This window comes from Lactuca serriola, chromosome 2, assembly GCF_051521515.1.
Source record: "Lactuca serriola cultivar US96UC23 chromosome 2, Lser_US96UC23_V15, whole genome shotgun sequence".
Taxonomy (NCBI): Eukaryota; Viridiplantae; Streptophyta; class Magnoliopsida; order Asterales; family Asteraceae; genus Lactuca; species Lactuca serriola.
In genome coordinates, this window is record NC_136409.1 from 15,491,867 (window position 1) to 15,518,233 (window position 26,367).

The following is a 26,367-nucleotide window of genomic DNA, read 5'->3' on the forward strand; positions in this document are numbered from 1 at the left end:
TATATATATATATATATATATATATATATATATATATATATATATATAAAGAGATATAGGCCCAAATTAATTAATTATTTTCTTTTTCATTTAAATTAAATTAAAAAAAACATAAAAATTAAATAAAAGGACATTAAATCCACAACAAAACTAGCTTAAAATAACCACTAATCCAAAAAAATAAAGGTTTTAATTAAAACCCAAAAAAAATACATTCCACTGGACCATTTTTGCAATTTTGTCTACATATTATAACTTTTATATCATTAAAATTATATTTTTAGTGTGGTCAAAATATAAAACATATCTTATATACTCAACAACTTTTTATTTTTTCATTCATGGTTTGCATAAAAATCATAACTAACAAACAATATTATTATATTTTTATCAAAATGCTTTTAAAAAAAAAAGTGTAAAGTTAATTTATTCACACACATGTTCAACGTTCTAGGGGGAACTAAGAGTTTATTTTGTTTTTGTTTTTTTTTTCTCTTCTTTTTTGTTAACCAAAACCAATCCGAAATCATACAAATAAATCAATTAAAAGATATAATCTTGACCAAATAAACCTTGCAAGAATAAAAACCAAAACTGATCTGAAATCAAACAAACAAATCAATTAACAGATGTAATATTGACCAAATAAACCTTGCAAGAAAAGTAAAGATATAATCAAACAAATAAACCTTGCAAGAATCGTAACCATAGTCATGGTGCCAGGTTTTTGAACTTGGTCTCAAAGTACAACTTAACAAACCAAAAGATCATTTCAGTAATTGATGTATTTGCCATAATTAGGTAGATTTTTTAAGGCAAAATGTTCTAATAAGAATAAATGAAAGCATAATGCTATGATAAACTAATCAATTGCAGTGCATCTTTTTGTATTTAATACTTTTAAAACCAAGTTTCTGACACATTTTGTATCAAATTACCAAAATAAAGAGCTAAAAACACGATCACCACCATTGTAGCATGTATGATCAACACTAAAACTATTGATTCCAGTCCATTACATTCATATTTAGTTTCAACTTTCAAGGTTTGCATCTCAAAACATAAATCTAAACAAGAAAGAAACTAATTTAATGATCAATTCATCTCCCCCTAAGAGGAGGGGCAGCAGCTCCACGACCAGCTGCCTGAGCCTGCACACAGCATCAAGAGAAATAACCTTTCTTTAAAATTCTTAAATTTGATAGCCTTTATTTGCTCATTGAAGAACACGTAAAAATATTAAAACAAACCACTTTCTTTTCAAGCTCTTTATAACTATCCTCATTGGTATACTTCGATGAACCGTTCACCAAGAAAGATAAAAAATAATAATAATAATAATAATAATAATAATAATAAGAAAAACAATATGATTATGCAATCCTATGTTGTGTCCCATAAAAACATATGGTCATGCCACACGTCACCATCTCATTTGCTCTTAGCTTTTTTTTTTCACAACCAAACTTTATAAATTATAACTTATACTTTATTTTCAAAAATAAAAAATCCACCCACCTGCTCACAAAACTAATAATATCTTTTTTTTTTTTAAAAAGTAAAATTAATTGTTTATCTATTTATATAATCTTAAATATTAAAAAAAAGTTGGTTATAAATAAAAATGACATTTAATAAAACATTTGGTTTGTTTGGGATGCTACTACACCAAAAACATTTGAAATTTGAAATTTTTGGGTTGACTGAGAGAGAGAACATTTTTTTTAACAAACAGTTGTGTTGGGTTGGTTTGGGACCTTTGGGTCACCCAGTGAAGATAGTCGTATAACCAACAGGGGTGTTCAAAAATATTCGAATCCAAATATCCCATCCGGAAATCCGATCCAAAATTAATTTTGGATACCTGGATTTTCGGATATTGATTTCTTGGATTTGGATTCAGATAGTGATTTGAGAAATTCCGGATATTTCGAATATCCGATATCCTAAAAATTATTTTTTTATATTTAATTATATATATTTTTTATTAGTTGTGAATGAAAAGGAGGAAGACTTTAGTCTGTTATATATACTTATTGATGTTTTTCATATTTTATACTAATGTTTGGATGCTTTCTATCCACAAAGGAGGAGAAGTAATCCCTTAATTATAACCCAAAAAGGTAATGACTTATGATTATGTATTAATCCAAATGCTTATGTACATTTGTACATGATTGTATACATGTTCTGTTTATTCTAATTATATATGATTCTGTTTTGTGGAGCATATTCCTATTCTTGTACATGTTTATGTTCAACAAAGGTGGTAACATATTTATGCTTCGGTTAACGCATTATTTCCTACATTCGCACCTACAAGTTGTAACTATTCACTTGATGAATTACGATATGTTAAATTTACTTTTTTAAAGTTTATTGTTAGTTATTATTTTAGTTGGATTTACTATTGTTTATGTTTATGTTAAAATGTTAATTTAGTTTGTATACAATTTGTTGTAACTAGTGAATAAATTAATGTTTTTGTTTCGGACATCCAGTTTCATTATCCGAATCCGTATCCAAAATTTCGAATACAGATGCTTACCCGAGCTCGCATGGCAACAGCACGGCCTCGACCAACACCAAGTGCTGAACTTTTACCCTTTAAGCAAGAAATTTTTCATTATTTAAAAAATAAAACAAAAAAATAAAGAATTCAAATAGAAAATAGACGACATGAGAGCGCTCAGAAACGGAAAGGAACCTTAATTCTAGCTTCCAATCGCTTGAACATAGGAGCGTTCTTAAGCATGTCTGGTATGATCATAAACCTGCAACAATTGTTCACATTTACTGTTACTGTAATGGTTATTGTTATTGTTATTGTTGAAATGGAAATGAAATGAAAAGTAATCATTTTGGAGGATAATGAGACACACACACCCACCTAACTTTGCTGCCTCGAATGAAGACATGTTCAAGTTGTGAGACCTTTCCATCCTGCCATATCAACACACCAGCATCATGGTTTCATTGTTTCCAGGGAAAGAACAAAATGATGTTAAAAAAAAACATTTGAGAAAACAAGGCGCACTTGGAGAAATGGAAAAGAAAAATAAATGAGGGCAAAGTTGTACAAACTTAGGGAAAATTAAATTCATTCATTAAGTTTATAAATAAGCTAAATTAATTTTTATAATTAATGGTTAGGAAAATTAAATTCATAAACAGAGGCCAAAGTAGATTGCTGTTATTTCGGGAAAGGTCCATTTCAGGAGTGCTGTTAATAAATTACTTATAAGATTTGGGGGGAGTTCAGTGGTTAACATGGAAGTTGTGGAATGTTATCAAAGTACTTCACTATAAAATGGAAACTTCAAGGGAACGTAATAAGAGGTATCTTTGGTATTTCACTTCAAGGATTGGTAAGTATATAAATAAGAGAGAAAGAGAGCACTGATCTCTTTCATTCCCCTGACTCCTATTACACCATAAACACACACACACAAACAAAAGAGGGGACTGGAGGTGGATTAATATTGTGAATTTTAATGATAGTTTTTGGTTTTCTGAATTTTCTAAATTTTTATAAGCTACGAGGATTAAATACGTTAAGGTTGCTTAATAGCAAGTTAGTAAATCCCTGATGGTCATGTATTTTGTTAATAAATAATTAATATATTAAACAAAATTTCAAAAACTATTATTAGAATAATGATTCAAATTTTTTAGATAAAATGATTTTAGGAGGTTGTAAACACTTGATTATGCCTTGAGCAAATTTTAACCCGTTCGACATGTTCCATTTTTAGTAGATTTTCTCTAAAATTACCCATGACAATATAATACAACCCACATGGCCTATTTTCACATAAATGGGTTGATATTTCCCCGCTCTTTCTGCATTAAATAAAATAAACTCATATATACCTAACCAGATTTTATCATGCCCTCGTTAAGTCCATTACATCAAAAAGAAACAGCAGCATACACTTTTTAAGAATCATGACCAAGGTTCAGATTCTAGATCCAGGTATACAGTCTTTCAGTCTGCATTAAGTCGTTCTTTCTGCATTTTCCTACAGAACAAAAAATAATGTGTTTTTACCATAAAAAATCATGTGTTTTCTTTAATCTACCAATCTATGAGATGTGCAGCAAAAGGTTTTGTAAATACTAGCTTACAGAATTTATAAAGCAGGAACTTTTAATCAAGTTTTTCAGGGATTACTGTATACAGTAAGTTTTGAGTTTTGACAGTGTCGTTAAAGTGCTAAGTATGGATTTTGGAGCAAAAGAATGTGGCTCTTGAGAGATGTGCAAACTTAGATCATGGACTAAACTCTAAGTTGCAGATTAAATCATACAAAACTAGAGCATGAAAAACTGAAGTTTAATGATTTGCTCTATCCTGTGGTTTTATTTCATCTGAATCAGTTGTTAACTGCTACAAAAATTTTACCCACCTTCAACTTTTATAGTTAGAGGCAACTGGAAATATTTAGTATAAAATCACCAAACAAGAAAGATAAACCATGTCTCAAGACATTAACTAATGTCAACAGTAAATCTTCTTTTAGAGAAAAATAACACATTTTTGACCTAACACTTAGGGTTTAGGGTTTAGGAATATAACCCTATTAGTTCAGCGTTTGGTTGCTTCCTATGATTTTCACATCAGATTACGAGAACTATAAACGAAGAGAGACATGGATTTATCATTTAGAGTTTTCATATAATGTCATTGATTCGTTATAGTTTATGCACAAGATCAATGGAAAACCAAATTCAACAAAATAGACCGAATCACGGAAAGTAAAAACTTGAAATTAATTGGGGAAATGGTAGTAACCTTGGCGGTGAAGGTAACGTTTTCGACTTGACAGTTCCAATTGTCTTCGCATTCGACCAAACTTCCTCTGTACACTTCTCCGCTTTTGAGTTCTACCGTTACAATGTGACCGGCGGCTTCGTGTAGCAGCTTCACCGGTATCCCTAAGCTCCGACTCATCACGACCCGACCCGAACCTGTTCTCTTTCCTCTCCTTACCTTTCTCTCTCTAGAATCTCTGTAGTGACTAGTGAGAGAGAATCTGTCCTGAACTCGAAGGGTGTTTCCAAAACAAAAACACCAAGATAGAGGGCACTTGAGACTTTTAATTTTGTTCCGAGGAAATTATTTTTGGATGCATAGTGTCAAATTAAATATTCTAAAATAATAATATTTTTACCAAAATACTCGCTCATTATTACTTAACCAACTAAACATTTAATGGAACATTAAATGCAAAGTAATGACAAAACTATCATTTTATTATATAAAGTTAGTGGTAATTAATGTTTTTTCTTAATCTGTATATTTTTTGTCTGTGAACAATAATATTGAGACGGAAGGAAGTAACTACTTTAATTTTAAATCGACAAAACTATTAAGACTAAGTGGAGTGGGAGTGTTAGAAAGGTTTGTTATGATCGCTAAGGTGTTGTTTGTTTTTTCTAAGACAAAATGTCTGCAGTCTGCGGATCACATCTGTAGACCTCTGCAGTAGAAGAGATGGACCAAACATCTGCAGTCTGAAAAAAGAAGACTGTTTGTTTTTTTAACATCTGCGAGCTACTAAAATAAACTAAAATCCAAATAAACTGATTTTTTTTAAACTTCAAAGTGATTTTTTTAATATTTTTTATGACTTTGTTATAAATAATTAACGAATCTATATCAACTTTTATGTATTATTATATAAAAAATAAAAATAAAAATAGTATGAATTAACGTATATATTTGATAAAAACCAATAATTTTGGTTGCAAAGTTATAACTAAACATTATAATTAGTGATCAAAAAAATTTTGATACATAAATGGATGGAAATAAACTTCGATTTTTTCAATTAAATCCATTAAAAACATACCATAAATATTTTCTCAAGAAATTGACGATACTGTATTAAATAATATTTACAAAATTTGGCAAAAAAATATAAGAATATATTATGATTTTTTTCATATTTATATAAAAAACTTCAACGACTATTATAAATTTTTATTTATAAATTTGTCAAAAATATCATGTTTGTATCGTCGAATGTTTTTTTTTTAAGTTTTGTAATTTTTTTTTGAGTAAATTACACGAATGGTCCCTATGGTTTAGGATAATTTGTGCGTTTGGTCTCTAACTTATTTTTTTAACTCGGAAGGTCTCTACTGTTTGTTTTTGTTACACGCTTGGTCCCTTTCTTACCTAAAAAAACTATTTTGCCCTTGATTTTTAAAAATATTTAAATAAACACACCCCAACCCCAACCCCCCTCACTTTACCCTAGCTATCCTACAATTTTTCCTATTTAAATAACAGTTTTTTTTAGATAAGACAGTGACTAATCGCGTAACAAAAACAAACAGTAGGGACCAAACGTATAACAAAAACAAACATTAGGGACTTTCCGAGTTAAAAAAATAAGTTAGGGACCAAACACGCAAATTACCCCAAACCATAAGGACCATTCGTGTAATTTACTTTTTTTTCAAATTGTTTATCATTAATAAAGTTGGAAAAAATATAAATTAAAAAAAAAAAAAAAACTTAAAAAAATAAAGATATATATATATATATATATATATATATATATATATATATATATATATATATATATATATATGTTTTTTAGGCTAGAAGATGTCTGAAGATCTTAAAAGACTCTGGTCCACATCTGCACCAAGAAGAAGGCGCGCATACATTTTTAGGTCTGCAGTCTTCAAAAAAACAAACAGTCTGCAAAGGCTAATGTCTGCGCGGCGTAAACAGAAGAGGTCACGCAGATCTGCAGACAAAAAACAAACACTACCTAAGAGTGTTACGGCCCCTAAAGGGTTCGCTAATACCATTTGGGAGCTGATCCATACACAATAAGTTTTGTCCAAACACAACAATTGGTGCTTTAAAATGTTGTATTGTACACCTATATAATGCATAAATTGTTGTGTATAGCAAAAAACTGTTGTATATAAATCACTTCTCATACCATTTTGGCTAGACGAGAGAGAGTGTGTTGGTTTAATTTGATTGGTCCATAGACATTTGACCGCTAATTTATTGACCTTTTGTTTTGTTTCACGAAGTGTTATCATTTCCGATTAAATGCTATGAATATGTGTTAAATAGAGAAAAATGAGATGACATTCAAAAAGCTGATGTGGCAATGTCTTATGAATGTTACCACTTCTCTTAGTCTAAAAATTGTCCATGTTGTTCATCATATGTCACAAACTCAGTCCTAGTTAACTTTTTTGACGAACATTGTCCCTTTGGTTTTCAAAACTTGCATGAATGACCTTTTTATTGACGTCGTTACTATTTATTTGTTAGTGTGAGTGTATTTTGGTTTTTTCAAATACAGTGACTGAGTTTGTGACTAGGGATAAACCATGAGACCATTTATGTAATTTTTTCTATATCTGTATTTTTATTAGTTTGTGACTTTTCCACTCATTTACTTTTTAAAATATCATTTTGAACCCTTCACTTTAAACTTTGAAAAATATTACGTTCACCCACTATTTTCTAAATTTTTCGTATTTAAGCACATATTATATATAAGTTGATTTTCATTAATAATTTTTGTTCGTTAACCTAAAAAAACTGTTTTTACATGTTTATTTGATATATTTTTCGGTATAGTTCTAGATAGTCAACGTTTCGACTTTAATTTAGAAGTTTTTTTCGTTAAATTTTTAAAAAATTTACATGGTTTTTTTATAAACTTGTCGGTTAAAATTCGAGTTTGTCTATGTTTTAACGTAGTTTTTTATTCTTTTTACGTTTTTGTGCTTAACTTTATGTACGTTTCCTACGTATGAGACGGGTTCATCTGTTAAATTTTAAAAAACATCTTATATTCGAGTTTGTCTACATTTCAATGTATTTTTTTTTACATTTTTGTGTTTAATTTTATGTATATTCCTAAGTAACATTCGAGTAAGATATATAACTTTCGTTCGTTAACTTAAAAAATGTATTATATTAGAGTTTGTCTATGTTTACACGTAACTCTTTTTTTACATTTTTTACGTATCAGTATAGATTTGACTTCGTCTATATTTCGACATAATTTTTTTTATGTTTTCGTGCTTACTTTTATGTACGTGTTTTTTTCTATTTATTTATTTAATTACTCTACTTCAAACGGGATTTATTTATTTAATTACTATTTTTGTTCCTATTTTTGTTCAAATTCAGTATTTGGTTCTACTATTTATTCATTATCTTGTCTATTTATTTATTTAATTACTCTACTTCATACGGGATGTTACAATTACCTTCTATTACTATTTTCCAAACGTTTGGATTCGTTTTGGAAAGAGAGAAAAGATAAAAAGAAAGTGAAATAAACAAACATATATATATATATATATATATATATATATATATATATATATATATATATATATATATATATATATATATATATTAACTATATTATTAAGGATATTCAACTTTTCTTGAATTTTAAGATTTATAAATATTTGAACATAATGTACGATCATATTAAGCTTAAAATCTCAATGAATGCGGCCCTACATGTATTACGGTATTACCTTATACATGTTGAGCTTAAATCTCCTATGGTCGTTACCACTGGTGTCCATCACCCCTATCTCGTTGCCTCTCTCTCTCTCTCCCCAGACTACGATCGCACCAGTGAACCATAATATACTCTCCAACCTCCACCACCCATCGTATCTAACCATCATCTCCAACATTTATCTGCCTTCGCACCAGTTTTTCGATAATGATTCCACACAATGATCCATCGCTGCCTCTCTTTCTCTTTATACCTAATCTCACTCTCCAATGCTACCAACACTCATCGTCACCGACACCACCATCGCCGCTGCCCCACTTCCGCTACCAACAGGTGCCCAAGTTTTGAGCATCCCTGTTATGGTCCTCACTAAAAAAGGTAATGCATTTCTTCTAAACCTAATTATTTTGCTTTAAAAGTAAATGGTTATGACTGTAAATGATTTCTATTATTCAGATCTGTACTGTGGTTTTTTCTAATTTAGGGTTTTGATTTGAAAGAGATATCAAAGAAAACGCCTTAACCACTAGGGTTTTTTTTGGTGATTCTATTTGTTTCATTCATATACTATTTACAGATTCAGTGGAAGAAATGCAGAAAGTGATAGACATATTGTTCTATAATAGAGAGAAGGCAATTTGCCACTAACAGTCCAGGTATCCAGTTTCTTTTTCTTTTTTAATTATCTTCGGTCCATATATCGTCTCCCTTCCCCTATATTTCCCCTCCTCTTCTTTGTGATTGTGAACACGAAAAGTAAGTATGAAATTGTCTTATCCCTTTCTCTCAATTGAACAGTGTCATCTGGTTTAAATATAAATCCCTTTCTCTCAATCAAAATGTTATCTGGTTTCAATATAAAGGTTATTTCATATTTTTGGGAATTGATAGTGGGTTCGATGAACTGATACCAGTTTCCTCAATCTTCTCTCATCTACGACTTCACTATTTGAGAATTTGTAAAGGGACTCTTCAGGTTTCTTTTCCCATTCGAAACGTTTATTTTGTCATTGTTTTGTTCTGATTTTGGTCTTTTGTTTGATTTTAGAAGGTGTCTGCATGCAGCTGGTTCTCTAGAAGCAAGATTATTGGTATAATTTTTTGTTTTCTATTTTGGGGTGGTTGAATGATCGACTCTTGTAAAAAGCAGGAAATTCAAGAGCACTAGCTGCAGTAACAAATGGAATTTTTGTTCTTAGATTTTCAACTGCTTAGGTGATTGGTTTTAACAAATTTTCTATAGATTCTTATCAGTCAGTCTTGATACTTTAAGAGTGTATGTCAGCTGTTCGATGAAATGTTTGTTAGGGGTAAGGTATTTTAGAGTTTAAAACCATGTATAATTTTTCAGTTAGAATTGGATGTTAACTGTAAAATTGTTGTTTGAAGGTTCTCTTAGAGCTTATGTTCATAGAACAACAGAAATACATCACTTATTCTGCATTGGGTATATTTCTATGTTTTTTGTCTACTGAGATATTACTTTCTAAATTTTTACTATGAATTCCAAGTTGGGTGCATATTTTATGTTTTTTTTTTGTTTTGGTGCGGGAACTCTCTAGAGTAATGGGGTTTACTTTGTTTTAAATGTGTTTTTAATCACTTACGCTGCTTTATCATTAATGTGGGATGATAGGTCATAACAAGGTTGTGGTTGGATTACTTTATTTTGATTTGATTTATGGTTTTCTCATTGGTTTGGTTATGCCTCTAGGTAGCTACCAACTTTACTTTAAATAACAGTTAAAGTTCTTCTACTGGCCCATTGTTAAATGCTTTCAAGTATTAAATTATTGTCTTCCTCGTTTGATTGATTCAAAATACATTTTTTTCACTACTAAGTTGGTTGTAAATCGTTTTTAATGAGTGTTTATTGATTGAAATCTCATTTTTTTCACTATTAAATTACTTACAAGTTGAGATCTTTGATAGGGGAAATGAGAAACACGAAGATGAAAGTTGGGGAAAAGTTGAAATAGAATAAGGTATGATTAGCAATTGCTGATGTTTTACTTTTATTAATAATATTCGCTGGTACCGAGATCGTCGTTGATTGTTACTCTTATGAGAAAGAACCTCCCCCACCCTTACACACATCGTCCACTCTTTGAGCATTGTTGCATTTATATGAAATTGAGAAGTTCACATTTATTGAACATTGTTTTATATGGATCTGGATCTACTGTGTCTATTTTTTTGCTATATTTCCATTCCCATATCTGTTTTGATGTTGGATAAAGTGGAATCGTTAACTTAAAGTTTTCCTTTTCTTGTTGGATAAAGTTGGAAGAGCATCAATGGAAGTTGAGAATTAGAAGAAGATATTAGGGTAGTTTTTATGAAGAGGTACCATTGTGATTTACATTATGCCATGCAAAAGTATGAGTAGAGTGTTGCTTTTAATCTTAAGTTTTATTGTTGATATAGGTTGGAGCATGTATATGATGAAGCAACATCAAAGTTGATATCTGCTAGTAAATTAAAGGGTACAGTTCAACATCTTTTTAACACATGTGTCTGAATTGGGGAAATGACAGTTTTTATTTTTTGTTTTGTTATTTTCTTAATTTTTTTTAAGGGCAAAGAACATGTGTCAAACAAAAAAAATCCATTGGAAGAAAACTTCAAACAAGGACACTAAAACAACATCACACCAGAATAGCCATGTAGGGGTAAAAAGGTCAAATTTTGGAATACATGGAAGAAAACATACTTTTTGTGCTGCTTTAAACAATCTTGAAAGATTTTAGATATCTTTACTCTGTAATCTATTTAATATCTTCTTATTTTAATTTAGTCGAAGAAAATACTTCATATCTTGGTTCTGTATCTCCTGGTTCATCAGTTGAGCTTTATGTTCTTCATTAGCTTCTAAAATGCGTAATTTTTGTTCCCGGTACCATTCTATTCTGCCTATGTGTTGGTTGCAGTGTTGATGTCGATAATTTGTTTGACGAGATCAAATATTTCATTTTGTGTTAACAATGTCGATGTCGCTTTCTTTCATTTTCTTTTTCTCTGAGGCGGTGAGTTTTCAACATTAAATGACTGTTCTTATTCTTGGGGGAATCCAGAAGGATACTATGCATAAGAAGATGTTGTGTAAGTGTTAGATGAAGATGTTTGGTTTGTGTTGTAAATGGAGGTGGGGAGTCTTCACCGACTTTTGTAACCAGTGCCCATTTCGCATTGTCATTCAACCACTCCCAAGCTTGCTAATGAGGAAAATCTTTATGATTAGTAGTCCTCCGATACTCGCTTAGTGAAGATTGTAAAACATCAACCACAGATCTCCCGCTAGTCACACTGTTCATCTCATGGTTATAGATTCAGTTGAAAGCGTTACATTTCTTTTGGAGGTCTTTACATTTTAAGTTTACTTGGTGTCGTGATCGATATGATCCTCCCATTTGAACATTAAAATGCTCTAGAACCCTCTCCTAATAAAGCATCCAACCTTTGTTGATTTATGTGTTCTTTATGTTTAGAAACATTGACCAAAGCTTAGTCTTCGTGTTGGACCCATTTCTTTCGCTTCTAGCGGTGTGTATAGTTGCGTTTTTTCTCAGCAAGGGGTTGCAACTCCTCGTTGGTTTCTTTTTTGTTTCTTTCGGGAGCCAGGTCGTCACTAGAACTGTCATATTCTACGTTCTGAGCACCACAAAATTGGAAATTCTCGGGCTGAGAAGATTGGAATTGAGTTTCTGGAACCATTTGAGAAAACTTATTCCATAGACTATGAATCTGATTTTTCTCAAGCCTAAATCAGTTGTAAGATTGTTACACTGGGTAATATTGTTGTAGGTAGTTTTGGTATTGCTGATATTTTGGATTTTGAAAATTTGGAGAAAGAAAATGGAATATCTTGACTTGAATCTTATGTGGATTTGGGTCTTTGGTTAGAACCGATTTGTTTAGCTTTTTCTCAGGAATGCTTTGAAGATAACTGAAAAAATTGACCGAATTATAAATTTTTCAGAGAAAACACGCTATAAATGAGTGAAATGTGTATTAATCTTTATAAACCTATAAAAATAAATAAATAAATAAAGGAAGTCGTGTCAATATGGTCAAAGGTCAAATGCATTCAAAATAAAGTTGGTAGAAGAATCAATTATGGAACCACTTGGGTTGTGGTGACTTGGTAAGGCATGCGGAAGATATGGTGGATAACCTATTGACCCATGTTCAAATCCTGGCACCACTCAGCCCTTGTGGCCATGGAGGTTCGCCTGCAGTGACTCCAGGGCATGAGGCAAAGCTTTATGTTTGCAGCGGGGGATTAGTCGGTGCGCGAAAGCTAGCCCGGAAACCCTCGTTAGGGAAGTTCCCTTTCCAAAAAATAAAAAGAATCAATTATGGGAGATGATTTGTACACAACAATTTTTCTCCATACACACCAATTGATGTTTTAAAATGTTGTACTGTATAACTCTATAATGCATAAATTGTTGTGTATGGTAAAAAACTGTTGTGTACGAATCATTTCCCATCAATTATATGTCCATGCATTCAATTGTTGATTGCAAAGTCACATGTATGCAATACAAGACATTCAATACTCACGGGTTCACCAACCTGTTTGAAAGTATTAAACCCATAAAACCGCTAAACCCGTTGGTGCTAGGTACCATCCTCTGTGAGGCACCGCCTCATTCCATTTTTGAAACCACCGCCGACTCCGAGAGGCCTAATAATAAGATTCCGAGAGGCCTAATAATAGGTAATCAAAATATGTTTAATTATCTAATGATTTAACAGGTGAAATGAGATATTTTATATAATTTTATACTACATATAGTAGTTGGTTTGTTTGACTTAAAATATGTTTTTACACAAGTTATTTATCAAAATATATCTCTATCAAAAAGTTTGTGTATCTATGTTTTTGAGTATGAAACAAATATAATTACATACAGTACAATCAAATTAAATAGATTGAAGGAGTTTATTTATAAGAAACATATTACATACAGTATGATTCGGGTTAAACACATTGTATTATGTGTGGTTGAATTGTGTTGTTTCACAATGATGTGTTATTGAATTGTGTTAAGGTTTTTGTGCATGTCATTATTATATGTTCAAATATTATATTTATATAGCTTACTTTCAATTTTCATCATATATATATTTTAAACATTGTTTATATATTTTTTATGATCCGTTTTTAAAACAATTAATTAATATTTAAAATCCGATACTTGCGATTTTGAAGTTATATGATATTTGATAGTTTTTTTAATCAACTTTTAAAAAAGGACTATATATGTAACATTATATTTTAAAGGATGTTATATCAATAAAATGATTAAAACTGAAAAATTAATTAGAAACAAGACTTTTTCTTTCGTCAAAGTAGTCAACGTGGGTGTGCCAATAAAAATCCCCATGTTATGTATGTCTAACATGATGAAAAATGGCTTTCGTCTCATTCGTTCAGTTTTGTAATGTATTTATCTTTTTTACATTTGTAACATGATGTTCTTCTAATCTTCTAATCTTGACAACCATTAATTTAAAATGGAACTGCTACCAAAACACAAATCACATATACCTTCAAAGTTCAAACCAAATCCTTTCATAAAGTCGAAAACCACATGTTTTCAAAAGTTAATGACATCAAATACTCTATTTCTTTCTCAACTCTACCAACATCAATCAATCATTGCAACTTCACAAACCCATTTCTCAAACCCATTACAATAACAGTAACAATAACACAACACAGATACTGATATCGATACACAAACGAATCGCTAATACCCTTTTCTTGCAGTTCTTCTAACTGTAATAGTTTTCTTTTCCACAGTTCCTTCCATCGATCTATCAAAACTCATACCCAAAGGCGGTTTCTTATTCTCTTTGCAATTACTTCTCAATGAATACCTCATTGTGGACCCCACTTCTTTCTTCATTGTGGACCCCACTTCTTTCTTATCCACCAATGGGGTTGTCATCTTCCTTGAACTCTCAAATTTCTTGACTTCTGTTTTCTTTGCTGACTCATTCCTAACCCCAAGATATTGTTTACACGGGGTATTTTTCTCAACCTCAGATTCGCCTCTTTTTCTTTTTAGCCTTTCGTTTCTTCTTGCAGAATACTCTTCATACAACTTTCCCCTTTCAAATAAAGGACTTTCATGATAAGCAGCATTTGAAACTTGATTTGTATCAGTGGACCCCCTTAGATTTTCTTGAACCATTTTTGTTAGAGCTTTTAGTTCAGAAGAAATTGTGTGGTATTCTGGGCGGAGTTCAGATTCTTCTGTCTTGATCGATTGTTTGGGCACACGGGATTTTGTTGAAAAACCTATAGAATCAAGAAAAGATACTTACTTTAGTTTCCAAATACATTAAAGATTGTGGTTTGAAAGTAATAATCTTATTGATCGAAAGCAATTAGCATCATGAATCAGTGACGTATGAAGAGGTGGTTTTATAGTATTAAATCTTTTAATATTGCCATTTTGATGGGTAGGAGGGAGTAGAATACAAATTAAAGTGTCTTTAATATTGCATAGGCCAATTTCTGCATTTTACATAATACTTTCTTTCTCATGATTATAGATTTTTATACTGAAAGCCCAGAAATCTCTAGCAATTAATCAATGCAGATGAGCAAGTTTTAGTAATTCTTGGTATATGTTTGTTTATAAAAGGGAAGGAAAAGGGTAGCCTGGACATTTTCACAAACCCCATACATCTCTAATGTCAATCAACCGATGTTTAACATAAAGGCCATGAAAACGAACAGCTTTTCACCATTCATGAAGCTGTTAAAGGAATTTTTTTATGCCAAAACAAATGAATTCTTGGCAACTTTTTCTTTTAAAAGAGAGACAAACGTTCACCTAGACAATTTTTTTGGGAAAGAATACCTAGACACATTTGTCACAATCACCTGGAAGGGATTCGTATTTCGTAATATAACAAACCTCGACCGAAAAACTGATGAATATGAGAAAGAATCTTGATTCAAGAACTGTGAATAGGTCTTTTATATTAACCAAACGAATTTATTTCTCCTTAAAAGAGAGAAAAGTTCATCTGGACATTTTCAGAAAAATCTAGATGGATTTCGTTCATTTCAAAAAACTAGAATCCTCTAACAACCAAACAATCAATCTCAACATAAAATCGATGAAAGGAAGATATTTGCTGAAAAATACCTGACGGGGTTTGAAGATTATTTGCAGTTGACTGAAGAGGGCGGCGGGGACGAAGCCTCACCGGAGATCTTAACGCCAGCGGTGGTTTCCGATCTGAGCGCATCATCTTTGACATGTTGAGAGACAGAGACACTGAGGATAAAGATTTGGCCTTTGTTGTGTGATTATGCGGTTTGCAGTTTCAAAAATTTTGGAGTCTTTTAAGAGGGATGAAAAGGAGGAGCGTCTGACTTAACGGTCATATATCTTGATCCAACGGTCTAAAATATTCGATAACTTTGTATTTTAGAACCTATATTACGTATTTGGTGATGGTCCCTAGACTATCATTAATCTCCAGGTGTGATCCATTGAGTTTTCTTGGCAGTTTAAAAAGTATATCATAGTCAATCTATAACGATTTAGTTCTTGGTTTTATCGGCTTAGAGGAGTTTATTATGGGGGAATGAGACAAAAACCCTATAGTTTACAAGATTTTAACGTTTTACTCAATCAAAAATGGGATAATGACTTGATAGGGTAAGATATTTTTTGAAATGTACACATTTAGTTTTTATTCTTTTTTTCTTGTAAAATAAACTCTTATACTTTATTTTTTGTAACAATGCAGTCCTTGTGACCGGCTATACTCGGTATACCGATCATATACGAGTTTTCTTTTAAGGAAAATGACTTCATAGGGTAAGATAGTTTTTGAAATGTACACATTTAGTCTTTATTCTTTTTTTGTAAAATAAACCCTTATACTTTATTAATATGTACACATTAGGTCATTTTCACCGGATTCTACAAGTTTTGCTGATGTGGAAGCACAAGTGGCACTAAATAGCAATTAATTAGCTTAGTCATCGGAGGTGGGTGATCATCCAACAACAAGAAAAGGGCGGCGACCCTTCTCTTTCTTGTCTCTCTTCCTTCCGGTCGAACAACAACAGCCAAACACCCTTTACCTATTGTGTAACAGCCCGAAATCCAGGTATCCTTCTATTTAGCCCTGCATCTTTGATATATTGCCATTTTAGGGTTTGCATGTTAGGCGAGTACGCTGGGCGTACCAGGAGTACGCTGCGCGTACTCGTGTGCTTCTTTTGGACGCGTTTACCCTCGGGTACGCTGGGCGTACCCAAGGTTACGTTGGGCGTAACCGGTCCAGACCTAAAAACCCTAATTCTTTTGGAGGGCTATAAAAGGAATGTGTGGCTGGACTTCTCAGCCACCATACCTCAGAGAGAAACCCTAAAGAGAGTGTGCATTCGTTCTTAGGCCATTTTGTGAGTATTCTAAGCTTGGTGGTGTCATTCCAAGGTAGCAAAGGAGAAGAAGAGCTCATTGGGAAGGCTAGAAGTGGTGTTCAAGTGTGGATCTGAGCTTTGCAAAGGTTGAAGCTTCATTATCAGGTAAAAAGTTCGGATCTTGACATATGGTTCATGTTATATGCTTCAAGTACCATTTTCTAGGGTTTTAGTCCCAAAGGTGGAGACTTTTTGTGCAAATGGTCTCCATAAGCTTAGATCCATCATATTTCTGGTCTATTGGAGTTGTAGATTCATAAAAATGATATCTTGGACGTGAATGCTGCACCATGCATGAGATCTAGGTCCTTGAGTTGGAATAGAATGATGTTAAGAAGTGTTGGAGCCTTTATAGCCATGCCAAGGCTTAAAGGTCTCGACTTTATGGGTATAGACGCATAAACAGAGTCGGATCTAGAAGTTGGAGTATTGGCTTAACCGATTAAGACCAGAAATGAAGTATGTTAAAGTCTGATGGTTACGCTAGGCGTAACTCCCAGTACGCGCATCGTACTGGGTGGAGACCCCGATCCATGGGTTGGCGATGTACGCCCCGCGTACTCACAAGGTTGACTTTTGTTGACTTTTAGGGTTTTGGTCAACATGAAGACTTTGGGTCAAGGAAGGGTAAAATGGTCTTTTACCATCTGAGGAATGATGATAAGGGGTAAAGTTTAGTTGTGGAAGCCTTTGATTGTACACATTGTCGGAGAAACTGTTTTTATGATCATGGGATGTATTTTGTTATGATAACATTGTTCACGTTTGAATTTGGAATATTAAATGATGGTTTTTGATGTTTGCAAAAATGAAAATTTTGTTTTAAAATTTACTTTGTTACATATTGTGTTTCTCCGATCTGTCTCTCGTTGCCTCCATCTTTGAGATATGTTGCCAGAAAAAGAAGAAATAACCGACGAGGGGGCTACCAGAGCAGCTCCTCGCAGCCAACTACCGTCTCTACTTCCTCCTGTCTCCCCCGTCGACCTTGTTGTTTTTGTCATCATTCCTCCTTGCTACTAGTGATGTGTAGGAACACACAAAGGAGTCGTCGGAGATCAGTGTTCTCCCTCTTTTTCATGATGAATAAAAGTTGGAAAAATCTCATTGTGGATATGTGGATACCACCTGGGTATTTCATTTCAACAAAATAAAAGAAAGGGAAAATGACTTGATAGGGTAAGATACTTTTTGAAATGTACACATTTAGTCTTTTTTTTGTAAAATAAACTCTTCCACGTCAGCAAAACCTGTAGAATCCTGTGAAAATGACCTAATGTGTACATATTAACAAAGTATAAGGGTTTATTTTACAAGAAAAAAAGAATAAGGACTAAATGTATACATTTCAAAAAATATCTTACCCTATCAAGTCATTATCCCATCAAAAATTTGTTTTGTGTGTTTATACTCTAAACTTTAGAGGCTTATTTTTACAAAAGTGAATTTAGCCCACTCCATTTTCCGTTCATTAGACCTTTGTGAGATTTTTATCATATTTAAATGTTTTTACTTGAAAATTACATAGACATAGCGGGTAAACGAGCAACAAGCTGTGTCGCAACCCCCTTTTGGATGATAAAACTAATTCTTTTAAAAACAACATCTATAGATCTTGGAGTCATAACATTACAATGCATGACCCGTTGGACTCTATTGAGTAACTCCACAGCTTCTGGCGCAAGGAAACCGAAAGTATCAAATGCAAAGGGTATAAACGTGTGTTGATTTTCCATGCACGCTTTCTCATGTTTTGCCACTTTGCTTGATGCAACTTTTAAAGCAGCTTGCCCCACTATGAAAACTCCACTCCCCAAGCCCACAAGAAGGGAGACCCCTGTTAGATCCACACATGCATGTTTTCCTCCAGCCCATCCAAATACTAAAACATCAGCTAGTCTAAGTGTTGATCTTCCTTCCAATCGGTCAGTCAGAAAGTTCACAGGTGCCTCTTTCTTGGCTGAAACCCCAGCGCGTCTAAACATGTCAAATAGAACATCCCTAACCAGATTGTGTTAGTACTTGAAACCCGAGAGCTCTTTACAATGAACTGCATGCTCCCCAAACGAGTCCAAACACGCTTTACGAAAAACAGGGCAAGTATCGTCAGCCGGAAATAAAGGGATCATAAGGCGATACTTGAGGATGGCACGATACTCCACTGGCGACATAAGCTGGCCGAGACCGTCAATAGGAATAGTCATAAGAAAATCCTGAGCATGTGGGGCCCTTAGACACTCAAAAATAGCTTTCTACCTAATCGTCATGTCGAAGTGAAATTCCATGTCTTGGACAATTTTACTAAAAAGGGCACTCGCCAATGAATGGTGGGCTTTTGAAGGGGCGGTGTCCTTATTAGTGAAACCGCTAAAGTCAAAGCCCGGAATCGTATCATGAAGACAGGCCAAAGCACAAACATAATCTGAATCCATACCACATATGCCACTATTTCGTAAGATGTGGTCTTGTAACACCCACGATTGAGCCCGTGAGGCAACAAAAGCATATGAGGAAGCCTCTACTTCTGAGTACAACCCCAAACCACCAAATTTAATTGGTAACGAAGCCAGTCACCATTGAAGGTCCCCAAAGAACGGACCCCCACAAACCACAATATCTTCAATCGACTCACGTAACCCTTTATCAAAACACAGAGCAGCCTCTTCCATGTGAGCGGGTTGGCACATTCTCAGACCAAAGAAAAGTTTGGCGATGCCCATGCAAGATCGAAGCAAAAGAAGCTCACTTTGGGGGTCATGTAACTGTGGTAGAAGGTGCATCAAATCAACAGCCTTGGCAGCCCTCTTCATGGCTAACCCGCTAATAAAACTCACGTCTCTACTAACAGCTCCCCCAAGAAGCTTCACCCCCACTGACGGTCGGCCAATGTCTGTAGGGAATAAACCTGAATGAAGCTTCCTTCCATTGCATGAAGGCCAAAATAGCTCAGTTTTCTTGATATTCAGCTCAAGCCCCAATCCTGGGCCTACCACCCTAATGATGTCCAATAAGCTAGCCACCTCCTCTGAATCTCCAATGACTGTCCCGTCATCAAGGTACCAAGCATGAAGAAGAAGCTTACATTGTCTCTAATTTGATGTATAAGTGGGTGCACTACAAGAGAAAAAAGAAGTGGTCCCAAAGGGTCACCTTGTTGGACCTCAGTAGTGGACCAAATATGCTTATCTCCCAAATACAACCTTGCTGCATGGCCATATGAGAATTCGTCCCATAAGGAAATGGAAGGTCACCTCATCCTGACCTCGTGAAGTAAGACAGATCTATCCACTAAATTGAAGGCATTTGAGAAATCCACAGTAAGCATTGCAAGAGATCCGTCATCATTTTGTGCACTCAACACCCTATTAACACTATGAAGAATAGATTCAGCACCACCCGACACACCTACTCCAAATTGAAAGTCATTAAGGTATTGCGCCATTTCTTTACCAACTCCTTTCATAGCAACCTTCTAGACCAAACGCCTCCATATAGTGCCCACGACAATAGGACGGATTCCATTGTCAGGTTTTAGAAGCGGAGTAAGAGGTGCAGACGCCACAAATTCCTCTAGACATGAAGGACATCTTCACCCTAACAACAGGTTAACCACTGCGGTGATGGCATGTAGGAGATTTGTGGCTATAGCAGATCCTTCCCCACATAGACCTTGAGAAGGCATAAACATCAACTCATATTAACTCTATACTAAAGATGTTGGATTTCTTAGGTAGTGGAGTTTAATCATTACGAAATAGGGTTTAAGAAGAAACTAAAAGCTTTGAGTAATCCAAGTAAGAATAGTTGATCTTTTTAAGAAAAAACGTATGGGAAGAAAAGTGACTTACAAAAACTTATTTTATTCAGTTTTGGTGCATTGATAGTTAGAGTTCATCAAATTTAGAAGAAATATAATTGTATTACATGATTTGTAAGTGATAGCAATTGCTTTCATCATATGGCGATTTCCACGATGTATTTTTTTGGATTAACTATGCCATTGGTTAGATTAAATGAAGTAGACTTGGATTGGGATATATGTGTATCAGTCAAAGAAGAGTTCATTACGACATTCAACAAGTGTAAGGATATACTTTTGAACATTTTACTAAACGATGACAACTTCTACAAAGATTCTTTAATATGGTCGATGATTTTAAAGTTGTAATATATCATTGTGGTGATTGCCAAAGTAAAAAATGGGAGTGAAGTTAAGTATTAAATTCATGATCCTACAACTAAATAGAACAAGATTAAGCCCATAGTTAATGGTATGTTTTAGTCCCCTATCCAACTTAAATTCTGCTTAAAAGACTATGTCGTGGTTTATGATCATTAACTATACTTTGAGACTCTGATAATACAAGAGTTGTAGACAGATAGCATACTAGCACAACGTAGTCCTTTATATTTATTATTATATGAAAAAGCATTAGCTACAATTTATATATTTTCTTAATGTGTGTTGCACTTAGTTACATACATTTTTCCACATGTTCATGCAATGTGCTAAGCATATTTATGCCAAATTTAGGAAATCCAATTCTAGTTTGGAGTTCAAGAAATTGTTTTGAGAATCTTCCATGAGTTATGTAGAAGGTGATTTCAAAAGAGAAATAGAAGTAATAAGCAAGTTAAGCCAAATATGACTATCATATGTCTAACAGACCTAAGACTTGGTGTAGAGCATTTTTGTTGTAGGATATGCATGTGAATCTATTGAGAATAGGTAGCTAAATGCTTTAATTATATCGATTTTGATGCAACAAAAAACCAATTATTAACAATGCTTAAGGAAATGTCTATCTATGTATAACGCCCGCAGATTCGGGCTAGTCAATTTAGAGACAATGAGCGTCAAAAATGACATTTTTATATAAGATAATTTAGAATAAATAATCTTGACCAAGTTATAGTATATGTCACAAGGGTTCCGTACATATAAAGAACATTGAAATCCGAGTTATAACAAAGAAATTATGACCCGTCGAATTTTTACAGCTAAACCGGCACGACTCCGGAATCGTAAAAAGTGAATTTACGATAAAATACTTTTTAGCCTTAGTGATCTAAATGAAATTCATAGTATATGTTAAAACGAGAGTGTGCATAAAAAGAACATCTAAATCTAACTTCGTATAAGGAAGTTATGATTTTTTTCTAAGATTTAGCATAGTAGTGCACAACCCAAAATTTGAATTTTAGATCGGTCGATTTTTAGCCAAAATAATCTAAACAAGAAATAAATATATCATTAATAGGAGTTAAACGATAAAAAGACAGTCGAAAACGGAGCTCGTATACGAAAGATATGGACGAAGCTTAGTCCCTACTCTTCGAGCGCGTCGAATTCGATACAGTTTTGTAAATCTAATATAGAGTGAGAATTAGCCGACGGGATTTAAATGAAAGTTGTAGTACTCGTAAATACCAATGCGTGGATATAAAGAACGTCAATAATAAAGCTTGTCTGCGAAAGATATGGATGAAACTTAGTCCCTACTCTTCGAGCGCGATTAATTCGATACAGTTTTGCAAATCGGAGATAGAACGAGAATTAGCCGACTAGATCTAAATGAAAATTGTAGTACTCGTAAATACCAACGCGTGGATATAAAGAACGTAGAAAACGAAGCTCGTACGTGGAAGATATGGACGAAGCTTAGGGGCTACTCTACGATAAAATCTCTATAAATAAAGGATGAATCATTCATAATTTCTTCACACCATAACCTTTCTTTCTCTCTCTAACTTCTCTATAGCCTGCTTAAACCCCTCCCAAGTCTATGGAACCTCCCTAGCACGAGAAGGAAGCCTCGGAGCACCTGACGGCTCCGAGAAGAAAAGCTTTCGGCTCGGAAACGCTGCTCCAGCGAAGCCCTTTTTTTAATAAAAATTCACTGTAAGTGAGTTACGCCTACGCTATTTTTAATATAGTTTCTAATTAATTGTAGTAACATTATTAGGACCTTAAAATAATTATTTGGGATATTATTATGATTTATATAATAGTGTTGTTTAATGCTTATATAATAGTAATAATAGCTAGATTATTAATTAGTCGCGGTTAATGTTAAACTAAACCCTAGTGGTATTGATACTAGGTTTTGTTGAAGGAAATTGTTTTAAGAGTAACGAAGCGTTGTCTGAGTTCGGAATCACCACCTTACCAAGTGAGTGCATAGTTACTTTCATCTTACACATAGATATGACGTATTTTATATAAATTACATGCTATGTGTGTATATTATCTGAATACTTGTTGTCTATGCTGGATGAAACGTTTTATACATGTTCTTAAATGATCTAAACTGTATATGTATTTTATATCTACAAAATTTGTTGGGTAAAACATGGGTAGATTAGAGGTGAGATAAATGATGAGCGATGAAAGATGAGATAAATGATGAGCGATGAAAGATGATATGAATGATGAGCGATGATATATGAGTGATAAAATATGGTGCAAAGTGATGAGCCAAAACGATGAGCCAAAGTGATGAGTCAAAACGATGAGCCAAAACGATGACCCAAGCGATGGCCCCGTCATCTAGCAGAGTATGGATGACAACCACAGACTATTCTAGACATTTTAGTGGAATACTAGCAGGCTCGCAACTTGTAGGTGTTGTGAGCGATGTGTTCACTCGGTGTACTCTAAAAACCCATTGACAGGTATTGCGAGTGGACTCTCAAAAACGATACTGTCAATAAACGAGATAAACCCTGGCGACTATGCAGACTTAGTGCCGATTCCTTAGGATACTCCTTAGGAATGAATAAACAAGGAATAGTTGAATCTTAGGGTAGATCCTTAAGAGTAAAGAAGATAACGGGGATGAGTAATTCGGTTGATTGTTTGATGTTTAACATAATAATTATATTATTGTGGGTTGAAAACCCTATGTACTCCCCAGGTTTCCCAACCCGACCCACTCAGTTTATTTATATCACATGTGTTGATATGAAGTCACATTACACTGAGAGATTAAGGAGATATAAATCAGTAGTGATAATGAATGTAAGTTCTATTTATGCTTATGTTACTGTATCGACGATGACATCCCAAATGTTTTAAAATGAATAAAAATACTTTTCTTTGGAAATGCTTTGATAACATATTTATCATGTTTTACTGGGAACATATTCCACAACATTTTTATTAAAAGAGGTACTCTAATTTTTATAAAGCATAAACAAAAATCGGTCATTTTGGGCCGTCAAAATGGGGATTTCATAGTTGGTATCAGAGCATTAGTTTAAGCGAACTAGGAATATGGATTTATTCTAGACTTAAACTTAGAATGCTAAGCAATGATGGTGAGGAGTGTGTCTAATAAATTTTAGGAAAGTACACCTAAATAGACATGAGCACCAGCTCATTTAAGGAAGATGCCTAAATTGCTTTATGTGCTAAATGATTTGATGTTTTATGATGTTATCGTTTGATCGGATCTATGGTCTGTTGCCGACCGGATCTGGAAATTTTATGTGTTCAGATTTCTAAACGTTTGATTACGGTATTAAAACTGACATGTAACTTTCGGAGTCATAAGGAGGATTATGTTGGATATAGTGTCTAAGTCCATAACTGTATTTGGTATGTACTTGACCTGACCCGACATGGTCCATTTAGGTTGCACTTCACCCGAACAATTTATGGATAATCTTTTGAGAATAGTACAAGTTATGATTTATTAATATATTATAAGTTCTAATATATTAATATAAGATCATATTATTTAATTAGTATTGATCTATAATTAATCTAGGATTAATTTAGAGATCAAAGATATTACTAATTAAATATGGGCTTCTATATTTATATAGTGTGGGCTAATGCTTATTTGGAATGGGCTAGGCTTGCATGGGAAAGTCCATGGATACTCCATGGAGCTTTAACCCATGGATCTCATGGAAATGAAGAGACATGGGTATTAGGGTTTACATGGATGTAACCCTAATCCACCACACTATATAAATGAGGCTTTGGTTCTTGAAATCACCACTAGTTGACACTTGTTGAGGTGAGTAAAGTAAGAGGGCCGATTTCAAGATAGTAGTGACTATTCTCTCAAAGTTCCAAGTTTGTGGTGATTTGTGATTTCCATTTGAGGCATTCATACTATTGGTGCTAGGCTCTAAAACTCCAAGCAATCAACTACTACTACAAGGTAAGTATTTCTATTAGCTTTATTTGATTCATGTTCCCCATGCCATGCTAGTTAGGATATGAACCTTGGAAAATAATTATTTGCATGTATCTTAGACAAACATAGATCCAAGGTTTCTTAGGGTTGCATGTACACTTAGGAAGTGTTAGAATGCTCAAAACCCATCAGTGGTATCAAAGACTAGGCTTGTTTGTTTGATACTTGATGCAATATATTGGAAAAATTCAAAAAACTTGTTGTCTGCCTGATGAACTCGTTGAGTCCATGGGGGGACTCGCCGAGTTCATGTGTATCTTCAACCTACTCAACGAGTAGGTTCATGCACTCGGCGAGTAGGAGCGACAGAGTGCAGATTTTCGACTTTTGTTGCTGGAAATGGACTAGAAACATTACCCTAAACTGTTTTGGTGTTATAAAACTTGTTTTAGATGGTGTAATGTTTGTTCTAATCCATTTACAATGGCTAATATCAATTTTTCATGATTATATGTGTTCATATGGTCTTTAAACTTTGATATGGATATTCATGTTCTTGATCTTATGAAGTTAGATGATCATAGGAATTACTTGTAACCTACTTGGTAGTTTAATTCTTGATCATAATGGGTGTTAATGGAATCCATAACTTGTCCTCAAGTTATGGAAAACCAAGAGTCACACTTGAATTAAAACCATTAAAGGAACACAAGAGTTAGAAAAATGAAGAGTCTTCATTTTATTACTCTATTTAACTTATAAGTTACAAGAAATGAAAAGTTTTGAAAGTTTACAAAACTTGCCCTCAAGTTTTGGAACAAGTAAAGTCATATTAACAACTTTAGTTCCAACCCTTAGAATTTAAAAAGTTAAAATCCAACCCTTATACTTATAATATTATAAGTTAATAATAATAATAATAATAATAATAATAATAATAATAAAAATAATATATATATATATATATATATATATATATATATAAGATCAAAGTCGTCTTACCACTAGTACGCCTCATTCACGAAACCGGTCTATAAGGTGGGTATAAGGTTGCTGCCTATAAAATGGCAACTTAATGGGTGGCCACTCTCACCCACCGCTTGCTTGACTGGTGGAGGGTCGTTAGCCGAACGGGTAAGACAAGGACTTATAAATTCTCATTAAAAGTATGATGAATATTATAAAGTAACTAAATGTTTTATTAAATTCCCAATCTTAGTTACTTTAG

At 33.4% G+C, this 26,367-nt stretch overlaps 2 protein-coding genes and 1 long non-coding RNA gene across 7 annotated transcripts; 1 reads left to right on the forward strand and 2 right to left on the reverse strand.

Moving 5' to 3' along the window:
• Positions 1–863: 863 nt before the first annotated feature.
• On the reverse strand, positions 864–5,083 carry LOC145085984 (small nuclear ribonucleoprotein SmD3b-like). The gene is made up of 5 exons (XM_079023697.1): positions 4,796–5,083; positions 2,891–2,943; positions 2,708–2,774; positions 2,549–2,605; positions 864–1,151 (listed from the first exon to the last, which is right to left on the reverse strand). The coding sequence occupies exons 1-5, from the start codon at positions 4,952–4,954 to the stop codon at positions 1,101–1,103; spliced, it is 387 nt and encodes a 128-aa protein (XP_078879823.1). The 5' UTR covers positions 4,955–5,083; the 3' UTR covers positions 864–1,100.
• A 3,471-nt stretch (positions 5,084–8,554) lies between these two features.
• LOC145085985 (uncharacterized) lies at positions 8,555–11,427 on the forward strand. Of its 5 annotated transcripts, none has more exons than XR_013700262.1 (7): positions 8,555–8,903; positions 9,103–9,835; positions 9,915–9,972; positions 10,458–10,510; positions 10,809–10,871; positions 10,953–11,011; positions 11,104–11,427. It is a non-coding gene; the product is annotated as an uncharacterized LOC145085985 (long non-coding RNA). The 5 variants fall into 5 exon arrangements; XR_013700263.1 differs by having other exon boundaries at positions 9,103–9,181; positions 9,574–9,972; XR_013700264.1 differs by having other exon boundaries at positions 9,103–9,181; positions 9,577–9,972.
• Positions 11,428–14,079: 2,652 nt separating this feature from the next.
• Positions 14,080–15,890, reverse strand: LOC145085986 (uncharacterized). The gene is made up of 2 exons (XM_079023699.1): positions 15,698–15,890; positions 14,080–14,838 (listed from the first exon to the last, which is right to left on the reverse strand). The coding sequence occupies exons 1-2, from the start codon at positions 15,810–15,812 to the stop codon at positions 14,285–14,287; spliced, it is 669 nt and encodes a 222-aa protein (XP_078879825.1). The 5' UTR covers positions 15,813–15,890; the 3' UTR covers positions 14,080–14,284.
• Positions 15,891–26,367: the final 10,477 nt, after the last annotated feature.

What these genes read in the sequence shown, in the direction of transcription:
- LOC145085984 (XM_079023697.1), bottom strand. Translation starts at nt 4,954, where the DNA reads ATGAGTCGGAGCTTAGGGATACCGGTGAAGCTGCTACACGAAGCCGCC. An exon ending in ACGTTACCTTCACCGCCAAG is followed by an intron (nt 2,944 to 4,795) that starts GTTACTACCATT and finishes TTGATATGGCAG; the next exon opens with GATGGAAAGGTCTCACAACT. An exon ending in CTGTTGCCATGCGAGCTCGG is followed by an intron (nt 1,152 to 2,548) that starts GTAAGCATCTGT and finishes TGCTGTGTGCAG; the next exon opens with GCTCAGGCAGCTGGTCGTGG.
- LOC145085986 (XM_079023699.1), bottom strand. Translation starts at nt 15,812, where the DNA reads ATGTCAAAGATGATGCGCTCAGATCGGAAACCACCGCTGGCGTTAAGA. An exon ending in TAATCTTCAAACCCCGTCAG is followed by an intron (nt 14,839 to 15,697) that starts GTATTTTTCAGC and finishes TTGATTCTATAG; the next exon opens with GTTTTTCAACAAAATCCCGT.